The following is a 12,091-nucleotide window of genomic DNA, read 5'->3' as shown; positions in this document are numbered from 1 at the left end:
TCTGCTGGCAGCGTGCCGCGGCAACGGAGCGCTCCCTGCTCCGCCACGCCTGGGAGCGAGGGGCCGGCAGGGAGAGCCCTGAGCGAGCTGTGGTACCAACTGGTTTTCCATCGGCAGCATGCAGACTCCATCCATAGCTTTCGTGGATGTTCAGATTACTGAAGCATTGCATACTGATGATGGCATTTTGTAGTTAGCCTGTGTAGGAGTGCTGCGTGATGCACGGAAACTAGAGAGACTGTGCTAAGATTAGAAAATCTATTCCCATGTTTTCAAAATATAAATTTAGGCCCAATATAATCAAAGTGTTATTCCTAAGTGAGGTGGTAAATGTGTTTTTCCTTACAGTATTTGATAGATGAACATTGAATATACCGTTTATTATTTAATTCTACTACTTGAAATTAAGTGAATGGATAGAAACAAGATCGTTTCTCTCCATAAGCATTCATTGTGCAATATCTGCCGGTCTTACCTCTGAGAGTCTGTAATTAATGTTGATAAATGCTTGTGTTCTTCCTTTGCAGCTTTTGTCCACAGACAATTGGTTGTACCAGAGCATATCAAATCCCACGTAAAAAATATAGCTATAGATCATTGGTTTTAGGGATAGAGTTCAGACAAGTCAATTTATTTCCATTAGAAGCTGAATCTAAACTTAAAATTCTGGGAGCTGCAAATATTTTGTCCATTATGCTCTCAGTTGTTCCAGTGTGCTTTGCTGTAACTTAAGGTGTTTCTACTAATCTGCTTCCCTGCTTTGAAACGCAGTGCCAGCTTTCCAAAATGGCTTGGTGGATGTTTAACATATCTTTAGTTAAATGTCTTTTTCTTAGTCTTCTGAAGATGTAATTACTGTACTCTAACATGGCATGAAATCTGATGTTTGCCACTTTGTCAGAAATCCTCATATAGAGATAGTAAACTTTCCACTTTTGAAACACACCGATCAGAGTTGAAGGTGTGTCAAAATTCAGTCTATTCAAGCATATTTTTTCTTTTGCTTTGGGAATGGCATACTTCCTCATATCCATTTCTGTCAGCCTTTTTGCTCCCATTAAGTTCTGAGGAGTTTTAACAATGTAACAGAGGTTACAATACAACCTTTGAATGTGTAAGTATTTTGGTTTGCTTTATATACTTCACATACCAAAAGTGGACTCTTCTACTTTTTTTCCTTTTTTTTTTCTCACTGAAACAGTATATGATTGGCATGTTCTATTAAAACATATCTAGATATTCATTCGTTCATTTTTGATGGGAGCAGAGTTTCATTATATATCTGAGTTTACTTAAACAATGCTTTATATTAAAATTTCTGTTGGCACTGCAGCTGCCTTCTCGGCTGAATAGCACATAACATTCCCGGGTTAAAAGCTTTGACATTTCAGATAACGGCAGTGCCAAGGACTGCAATTTCCAGTTTGATTTTGTGATTTCCTGCTTTGGGGCAGGAGAAGAAGAACGGTGAGAACCGCCCGCTGCAGACCCTGAGGTCCGAGTCTGACAGGGCCACGCAGCGAGAGGGGCCGGCTGAGCAGGCGCAGTGAGCGGGAAGGAGATGGGCCTGCCTGTGTGCAACCCACGTCTGCTCTGCATCACCACATCTGTCCGTCTGTCCTTCCTCACACCACATCTCCTGTCTGTCCGTCCTTCTTTACACTCCATGTGGCTTCAGTCCCGAGCTCCTGTCACAGAGCAGTACGGTTCTCCAAGCAGCAGCAGCCTGCTGAAGGGGCTAAAACTGCTTCTGCTGCTGTCAGTCAGGTGTAACCAGGCTGGAGGCACAGAAGTGCCCGCAGCTTTCGTGTAACACCAGCAGCTTCGTACCGTCGTTTCCCCAACAGTTATTTTAATCAAATCGTTTTTCTTTTCAAAAACAAACAAAGACAACAGAATTAATCTGCTTGAGATACTTAGGCTTTGAAAGGCTCTTCTGCTTGTGTACCTGTGTGTCTGAAGCTTTTTCCTCTGGTGTCTACACAGCACAAAGAGAAAGTTACGAAAGTGACTACTACTGCTGCAGTAGCAGACTGAAATGTTGTCTGAAGTAAACTGAAATTTTCATCACTGCTGAGTGGGATGTAGGTTGTTATTTGGGGTCTGCAAGAGAGGAAAAAAACAACAATAACAGCATCACAAATGCAGTGTCAATCTAAATGATTTATAATGTTCACTAACAGGCTTATTTATAAATGACTGCATTTTAAAAAAGTGTATTTTCAGTGGCCTTCTTGAAGACCACTGCCTTTATTCTGTGCTTCTCTTTTTATCACTTACTGGGAACGTGCTTGTAGTCAGCCCTTCCTGACTGTGAGAAGTTAACCTGGAGGAGCCGATCTTCTGCTTTGCTTTCTCCATTTCCTGTATCTGGAGCAAGTTGGCAGCATTCTCTGAGAATTTCTTGGGTAAAATGTCATTTGTTATTTTCTTCTCAGCAAGTGTCTGGGCGGTCTGAGAGGTTTTATTTCTGCTAAGCTTTGTACTTTTGATGATTGTTCTAGTTGTTCAAACCAAACCTCCCTAACATCTTTTTTTTTTTAAATGGTTAATTCTAATTCCGGTAAAATCTCTTCCTTCAAGACTGTAGTCTTTCTAAAATTTTATTTTATTTTTTGCTGGCAGCTTTTTCCAAGGCTGGTAATGTCACATCTGAATATGAGCTCTGTTACTGCTCCCCCTTCTAACGGGCACAATCTCAATGTACTCAACGACACTTTGGTCATGTTGGTGTTTTAGTTAATATCCAGTCCAACTGCATCTAATCACAAAAAGATTTAGAAGATTGTCCTGACAGAAGACACCCTGACACTGTGTTTCAGTGACAGTTGTTTGGCTTTGGTGGCAAAAGAATTGCGAGTGTTCATTTTCCTTATTCCTTCATACAAAGTCATTTTACTTTCTTCTTGAATTTAATCCATTATGTCATCTGCGTTAGGAGTAGGGGATATTCTTTCATAACTACAAGACTTCTTGTTTTCAACTGTAGTTCCATTTTTTGTTTTGTTTTGTTTTGTTTTCCAGGCATTTCTTGTTTAAGACATCTTCCGGAACGACTCCGCTATTCAGTAGCTCTTCCCCTGGCTACCCACTGACCTCAGGAACAGTTTATACTCCACCTCCCAGGCTGTTACCTAGAAATACATTTTCCAGGAATGCATTCAAGCTGAAAAAACCCTCCAAGTATTGTAGCTGGAAATGTGCTGCTTTATCTGCAATTGCTGCTGCAGTCCTGCTTGCCATCCTGCTAGCATATTTCATAGGTAAGACTGTTCTCTATGTCAAATCACATGGCTATGTCAGCAAATGAAACTTGAGCAGATGAAAGGATGGTTTAATCTGTTTTGCAGATCTGTGTAGTCACCGAGAAAAGAAAATTATTATTCTTTATACTGGTTAATGAGAAAAGTACAATTCTCAAGTCCCGTTCGCTGTTGTAAGAGTGGGAACAAGAAGTTGCATCGTTAAATTGAGGTGTCGTAGGTGCTTCAAACAGAGGCTGATATAATGAGGATTTTTTTACGTACTACCTTAGGTTTAAAGTATTTTGAAAAAATGGTGATAGTGAATCCATAAGAGTAACAGAAGGTACTGGTGTTTGAATTGAAGTAGTCCTATAGCATGCTGCATTTAGAGAAAAAAAAAAAATCAAAAATCATTTTGTATGATAAGTTTCAGTTTATATCTGTTTGCATGCCTAAATTCCTCTAGTTTTCAGACCTTAATAAGATAAATCTATTTGGTGTGCTGTTGTTTTCCGCATGACACGTGACCTTAGTGTTTTATAAGGAAAGCTCAAATTTTTTGCTTATTTTCTATGTTTAACATACTAATAATGACAACGCTATGTTCTATTTTTTCTGTGGTCTTTTCAGATTTTTTTTAAACATGTTCCTGTTTTTTTTTTTTTTTTGTCTTTACTATATTAATTTATTTCTGATTTCTCCCCCAATATCCTCCTCATTGTCTGTTGTTTCAGAGATTTTACAAAGGATCTATACCAGTTAGATGTGTATTTTGTGCCTTTTACAATGCCTTCAACAATATGTTGATAATGACATGCTACACAGATTGTCTAGCTTCCCTGAGTAAATGGCAAAATTGTAGTAGCTTGTAAATACTTTCCAGACCTATTATGTTGGGTTTTTTTGTTCATTTCTGAGACTCTTTGTGCTGATATTAATATGTTGCTACTGTAAAGAGCAAGGTTCGTGCATAATACGTGAAAGCCCTGTAAAGATGCACTGAATTTTCTTCCCATTTCCTCCATTTGAAGAGAGTGATTTTTTTATTTTTTTATTTTTTTATTTTTTTATTTTTTTATTTTTTTTTTACCAGACAACCTAACTCAAGAGTGTAGGTAGTGTTTTCTATGGAAATTTCAATTTTCACTTTAATGGTCTTAATGGTAATTAATACACACAAGGTGAAAAAGAGCTGATTAGCTACTTCATTGCTTCTGTCTCTTTAGGCCAGGCCTGCATCCCAGCATGCTTAATACTACAGAGCTAACCAACTTTCTGTGCTTCTTCTGTAGAAAAGCTCAGAAGAATAGCAGGCTTAGTTTGATATATAAATAAAAAGATTGGAAAGCACATGATTTATTGAACTTGACAGTTATCATACAACAGCCCTCCGTTTGAGTGATTATGCACATGGGAAATGATATACTGCAAGCTGAATATTTTAATCATGTGCATAACTTTGAAGTGATGGATTATGAGATGTGTTTTTCCCTGGTATTTAGGTTACTGTAATCTAAAGCAAAACTTTGTGACGTGGTTATTGCTTGCAACAGTTTCTTAAACGGTTTAAGACAGGAGCTGATGTAAAACAATGCATAGACCCTTAACAATTGATGAATGATCTTCAAGACATAAGCGATCCATTTTGACAGAAGTTTTTGAGGTCTTTTTGGAAAAGACAGGAAAGGAAAGAAAGAAAACTAAAAGGAAGTTGCATTGTCTTAAGACATTGCCTTGAGAACAACAGAATGGTAAAAAGGATGTGCTTAGGACCATCAGCTGTAAGCTTGTCCAGCCATCAAATTGTTGGAACTCTGCTGTCCTCCAACGGTTTGACCTTAGGCGCTGAAATCTCCTTATTACAAGAAAACTGAAAAACCTTTCCTTGTTCTGCTGTTCCCTGGAGGGATGCCTTCTCCTGGGCATGTGCAGTACTTCAGTCCTGGGAAAAATAATTATCCTCTCTCCTGGGCAAAGAGCAGCAATCCAAAATACCAGCTGTCTGCTCTTCTGCTGCTTGCTTTGGAGCTGCTGACCTACTAATCCGTGAACTGCTGTGAAGACAAAATAACTCTGTCTTGTTCCAGTCAGTCTGTTAGAAGGAAAAAATGTTTTTCTGTTTTCAAGATGATCAGAATAATGTTCAGATCAGACCAAAATCCCAGTTCTGTCCTGATCATTGAGACAGTTGGAAAGTGAGAGCTGTTAATCTGCTGGGAGTCTTAGGATGTTATTTAAGTTCGACCAAGATAGGCAGAAGGAAGGGCAGCACTCTGCATTGCGCTAGCTCCCCTGCTGTATTTTGCTGTCAGAACTTGAAGCACAGGAGACTCTTTAAAGGTACTGATAATGTTTTACTGCTGTACATGTCCAAAAAAGCAAATTTCTCACTCTCCACCAAAGCAGAAGTTATATTACTGGGGATACATCTGCTAAAAGTAACAGTTATGGAAAAGGTTATCAAAATTTGCAGTAAATGGTTCTGCTGTTTAGGTTAGTCAATATATCTAGGCTCTGTGAAGGTGAGTGTATCAAAGGTAGCAAAGACTACTGCTGCACTAAATGAAAAATGCAATGCTGGCAAATAAGGAGTAAATTATATTGAAAGAATAGTTTGAAGTTCTCATAGACTACGGGGTTTCTGAATGAAATGTCCTATTATAAGAAAGATGTGGGAATCAAAGCAGCTCATTGAAAACATGCTGTCTGTGGGTTTAAACATCTGAATTTCAGACTGCCAAAGATTAATGGTATCATGAAAAAATTTCTAACAAGGGGTGATTTAAAAAGACAAGCAAAAGACATATCATAGAAGAAGATATAAAAGAATATCAGAAGTGATTTAGGTATTCCTATTGCCTTTTCAGATAAATAAAAACTGAATGAGTGAAATGAAAAAAAAAAATCACAGTACATAATACCCTTTGGAACTAATTGTGCTCCAGTCCTGTTGGAGATTTGTCATTTCACAAAATCTGGGAGTTATTCCTATTTTCCTTGGGCAATATTTGAAGAATGTAGAATGAGCCATTCAAATTAGGACATCCTGGAGATACTGGGCTGGTGGTGAAACCGAGTTACAGGAAAGTAATTTATAAAGTGTCAGAAGGAAAGCATATACCACACATGCTGTCTTTGTCAGAGTGCTCACTTCAGAGATTATGGGAGCGATGAAAGAATTTGTCACGTTAAATTAGTTTTTAGCTCTTTAGATTCATGCCAAACTTGGAAGGGAAAAAAACAATAAATAAAGGAGGAAGGAGAGGAAAAAGAGAATCTCTTTGTGCTCCCCATGATAATAATTCCTGCCAAACATTAAATAACATATTTTTGTAAGCCCCTATACTGCTCTGATTTCCGCCAGTCTAACAGGGAGCATGGAAGAACATCTGACCATCAACATGCCAGGATGTTAAAAATGAGATACTTTTGAAGTATTTACACTTTTTGGAGGGAGGCAGCAAGTATACTTAACTATTGCCTGTACAGTGGGTTCAGAGATGCTCCACTTGAAAATAGTATCTCATGCTGATAACTTTTAGTGTTGGTGCTATTTTATCTACTCCTGTCCTGTGCAATGATACCGAAAAATAGAAGGAAAATGACAAATTATGAAAATAGCATGTTTGTACTGCATCTTTAGCACATATGCTGCATGGGAAAATGTTGTCACTCATTTATTCTTCAGTGTTATTTGACCTTAAATATGCTTGAGGCTTCAGATAAACTCCAGTTTTCTCCTTACACTTAAAATAACACAGCCATGTCTGTGCTCTAGAAAGGAATGAATTGCCAAAGGCTCTGACTGCTATTTAAGCAAATGAAAATTTCATTTTTATACCCTATATATTTATTTAAAATTAAAGCCTGGAAAATAGTGGCACACAGAACAAATGTTTTGGTAAGTTTCTTGCTATTAGAAAGCACCACAGCAGATCTGTGAATATAATACATATAGGCAAATAAATGGTTAATTTATTTGGTTATCTTTCTCGCACAGTAGTATTCATTTGTTTCTGTGACAGGCAGACAATAAAATGTATGGGGTTCTTGAAGAAATTAGGCTTGGAAGCAGAAGTCTCATCTTTTCTCTGCATGAAATATGTGCATAGACTACAGTTTTCATAAAATTGTCTTCTTTAGGTGTTGTTATCAATTTGAATTATTTTCATCCCAAAAATGAGTATGATATTTGCCAGTGTAAGAGCTTATGTAAAGTTTTTTTCATTCATATTGGTAATTTTTTCCATTCATAAATGCAGTGCTTAAAGTATTACTGTAAATTCTTTCAGTGCAGCATCTAGAGCACTGCAGATGCCACCACTCCCAGAAACAAAGACATATAACTAACTGCTCGTAGCTTGACTGGCTGCAACTTTTGCCATTCACAAGAATACTTTTGAATTTAAGAGACACTGATGATGATATAGGTCCAATTGTCCTTTTGACTCTGATACCACAGGTCAGGATTCATCAAAATAGTTCACGCAAGTGGTTATTTTATGTATCAACTGATTTATTTTCTCTGTCTTTGAGCTGGTTTTGACAAATGGCAACCTATGTTTCATTTGATTTCTTATGCTGCATTTGTGTTGTTTCACTTTTAAAGTCAGAAAACCACTGAGCTGTTCTTGCCCAGACTTCACTGAAATCAAATATGCTAGACAGTTTGGAAACCAAGATTGACAAAAGGGAAAACCATGCAAAGATGGAACCCCTGTGATGCTGAGGGCATCTGGTTGTCAATCACTGCTACCAAGTTTCACTTGAATCTTGCATCTTGCGAGATGAGATGGTGACAGAAGGTTCTGTTCTTAAATTTGCAATGAAAATAGATATCACTTAGGGGGCAATAATTAAGTTTTAGAATAAGCCTGTCACACATTCAGATATTCTTGTTGACTGATATCAGTCAATCTGAGAAAGAGAAGAATGGTTGTCTGACACTAGCTCTGAGAAGAGAGGCTTTGAACCTTTCAAGGAAAAGCATCTGGCCCCATTCTATAACAAAACTCTGCACTTCTGCTGGAAATGGTGGAGTTTAGCTTCAGGAACATTAAATGTGGAGTTCGAGCCTAGCAAGGGTCCTATTTCAAGATGCAAATGTGAGGAAGAGTCATTAGGTGAAGTAGATCATCTTCCTTCAAAAGCAACGTCCTCTTGCTGCTATATATGCATAATGCCACAGAGAACAGGAGTACTTTTATGAGAGGTTACGTGGCTTTAGTTTCCCTATGCTTTTCCTAGGTTAAAAATAAAAGCTTGATCTAGAGATTTTCTCCAAGAGAAGCGAATGCACATGTTTTGCCTGGTGAAGATCTCAGAGATAACAGAAGGAACTACTTTTCTGTGTTCAGGGGCAGTCTTATCTGCCTGTTGAATTCCTTTTGTCGTTGTTGAGGATTTCCATACACTAAACCTGAGCACTTGAAACTAGAGTGAGCCTAGTGTTTCTATAACTCACAAGTGCCATCAGGTGCTTAGCGCTTGAAATTGAAAACCCTTTCTACCTATTTACCAAGTTAAACCAGCCTACTCAGAAACCTTGGCAAGAAATAGGAGACCAAGGTGATGCTTTGTGTTGGGTGTTATAGGGATTTGTAGATGGGGGGAGTGGTGTTTGTTTTTAATGCATGTTGCACAATGGAATCCAAGATGAATATCCAAAAATATTTTTCACAGATTTCTCTGATGTTGGTTGTTAAAAGTGTTAAAAGATACTGCTGTGAACGTGAGAAAAATAACATAGCTGTCTAGCTGATGCTATACTACTCAAAATGTGTGTGTCTGTAGTATCATGGAAGTACTGTATGTGATCTAACAGGATAACAATGGCTAACCTGGAGATTTCAGAGAAATAGTGCTTCAATTAAGTAGTATAGTCATAGAATTACTATTTACATGGCCCACTTTTTTGCTTTTTCTACTCAAAGCTACAAGAATGGCTTCCATAGTGGCTCTTTTTTCCACAATTTATAGCAGCACTGCTGCTCCATATGTTGTGCTTCACACGCTCCATTATTTCCCTACCATGCCCAAACAGGTAAATATCCTTGGCTTCATATTAGCTGCAGAACAGAGCCTATTCTCCCTTCCATTGGTGCAAGGACTGATTGTTTTAGTAGTCTAGGATTTAATGCCGGAACTACAGGTATGGAGTGTAATCAGGGCAAAGACGTAGCAGGGATAAACAGACGCAAAACAAGTCTGGAGGAAATCAGGGAAAAATGATGAAAAAGCTTTGAGGCAGTTTACTGAGACATGCTTTATAGCCTGGCACCACATACTGAGAGGAGACCATCTTTCTGAGGAAGGGTGAGCATAAGCGATATTGAAGATTAAATTTTGCTAATCTAATGCTAAGTCAGATATAGCTATCAAATAAATCTGCAGTCATTTTCTATGAAAAGTCAGTGTTCAATATCAGTGTAAGATTTCACAGTTCTCACAGTTCTCCCTAGGGAAACGTTGCTCTGTTAGCTGCTATTTATGCTGAGATCATCGGTTGATCATTTCTGGATTCATTTATATTTATTATTTGTTGCTACATTTCTTTGCTAACTGATTTTGTTGTTTTACATTTTGTGTGCTTACAGATTTTATTCATTTAAGTGTAGAAGTACATTAGTGCTTTTTGGATTATAGCTGTCGCTCAGTGGGGTAATAGTGGATCAAAAGATGTGACAGGGATTTTGTAAGTATGGCTAATGTAGCTGCTAAAACACTATTATGAAAGCCATGAAAAAAAAACACAAATAAAAGATATTTAAGTGTACTACAGAGAAAAGAGGAATAGAAGAGGAATAGAAGAGGAACTTGCAAGAAGACAAAATATAGAAGTAGGAATTAAATTCATGTTGTGAAAATAATAAGGCAAGGTAACAGAGCACAGAAATGATGGAGGAAAAGAAGCTGAACAGTGGGAGGAGAAATGTCACAGCACTATAAAATGACAGAGAACTTAATTTCAACACATTATATTAAATGGTGAATAATCTTTCAGTAATCAAAAAAGCTGTTTAAGAAACAGTTTTTGGGTTCATTCCAGCTTTTGCTTGTTCAGGCTTTAATTCTGTGTAGTCTTGCTGCATCATACTTTGTGCTGTCTACTCAGACTGCTCAGATACAAAAAATATTCTGGCCATTTTTTGTTGTCTACGTATCCATATGTCTGTATGTCGTTGACTTGCAAGGGTCAGTGAGTTTGAATGCCTAACACATTGTGTTCATGTCATGTTGTGGGGTCTTGTTATTTATCCTTTATATGATACTCTTGTAGTTATAATCAAGAAAGCAGTATTTTCCATCGCAATCTATCTGATCCTTGATTTTGCACTCTAGATTTAAGTTTATCAATTACAGGATAATTCAGGGTTGAAGAGACCTCTGGGGGTCTCTAGTCCAACCTTCTACTAAGACTTGGGGCATCTGTAAAATCCAGTCTGGTCTTGAAGATATTTAGGGACAGGGGCTACGCTACCTTTCTTGGCAACCTGTTCTACTGCTTGATTGTCCTCATGGGGAAAAAGTATTTCTATATATCCGATCTGAATCTTCTCTCAGTGTATATCATTCGTCCGTCATCCTCCTGCCATGAACCAGTATGGCTGCCTTCATCCTCCTGATGACCTGTGGGATCCGACATGCTGCTGTTTGGCCCCCATCGCCTTCTCTGCTCTGGGCTAGACAAACACATCTCCTTCAGCCTTTGCTCCTAGGACAGGTGCTCCAGCCCTAGAGATGTTAGTGGCTTCCACTGGACGTTGTTTTATTGATGCCTTTGTTGTACTGGAAGAGCCAAAACTGGATTCAGTTACGGAAGAAGCAACATAATGGAATGGGCTGGAATGGACTGCCCAGAGAGATGTTTGAGTCACTGTCCCCAGAGGTGTTCAAGAAACGTTTAGATGTTGTACTAAGGAATATGGTTTGGTGGGGAAATATTAGTAGTAGGTGGACGGTTGGACTGGATGATCTTGGAGGTCTTTTCCAACCTTGGTGATTATATGATTCTAATGAGTGCTGAGCAGATGGGAATAATGTCTCCTGGATGTGCTTCTGTTCCTACAGCCCAGGCTGCTGCTGCCCTTCTTTGCTGCCAGGGCACGCTGCTGGCTTATTGCAGCTCCGTCCACTGGGACCCCAGTGCCCTTCCTGCAGAGTTACTCCCAGCCAGCCAGTCTCCAGCTTGTTTCACTGCAAGGAGTTTGGCCAATTTCCTGTGATCTGAGGCACCTTTGCCTGAATAATGAGTGCTAAACTTTTAAGATACATTGTCCATTCACTGAACATGAGTGAATGCTTGTTTTCCACAACAGACTTTGATTATGGTGGGTTTCGGAAACCCAAAGCCTATTTTATTTCACAGAGAAGAGGTTATATTCTTAGAATTGAGAGAATTCTGTCTTACTTTATTTCTCATAAACATTTCTGACATCAGAAGCTTGAATTAAAATACCAAAATGAAGAATGTCATTAGTTGGAAAAATCATGCATGGACTTGTATGTGGAGAAGATTTGATAATGAGAGAATCACTATTGAGACCTCCTGTGTGATTATTAGACATTATTAATATCTTTATCTAGGCTATTACTAATTAAATAGCAGAGAAGACAAGTGTTTGTATTAATATAGTTCCTGAATGGCAAAAGAATTGCATTCTCACACGTTGGTCTTACGTAACGTTGCATAAAACTTAGAATACACTGTGTGTTTAGTGGTTTGTTTTCTTCTTCTGGGATGCCCACATTTATCCTGCTCTATCGCATTTAATTTTTAAAAAGCAATATACATTATGCATAAGTGCTGCAGTTAATTTAATTTTAAGCTTTTTTTAATTTTCTGG

At 38.3% G+C, this 12,091-nt stretch overlaps 1 protein-coding gene across 15 annotated transcripts in view; it reads left to right on the top strand.

Moving 5' to 3' along the window:
* The window catches only part of TENM2 (teneurin transmembrane protein 2), a 616,658-nt gene that overhangs the window by 458,706 nt on the left and 145,861 nt on the right, over positions 1-12,091 (top strand). For all 15 annotated transcript variants that reach the window (XM_021410395.1, XM_021410388.1, XM_021410399.1 and 12 more), the window contains one exon: positions 3,025-3,263. In XM_021410395.1, the coding sequence (XP_021266070.1) occupies positions 3,025-3,263 (239 nt within the window). The remainder of the gene's footprint in view (positions 1-3,024; positions 3,264-12,091) is intronic.

The sequence above is a fragment of the Numida meleagris genome, chromosome 12 (genome assembly GCF_002078875.1).
Source record: "Numida meleagris isolate 19003 breed g44 Domestic line chromosome 12, NumMel1.0, whole genome shotgun sequence".
Taxonomy (NCBI): domain Eukaryota; kingdom Metazoa; phylum Chordata; class Aves; order Galliformes; family Numididae; genus Numida; species Numida meleagris.
The sequence above is the reverse complement of the archived record's forward strand: the minus strand, read 5'-3'. Positions and strand labels throughout refer to the sequence as shown.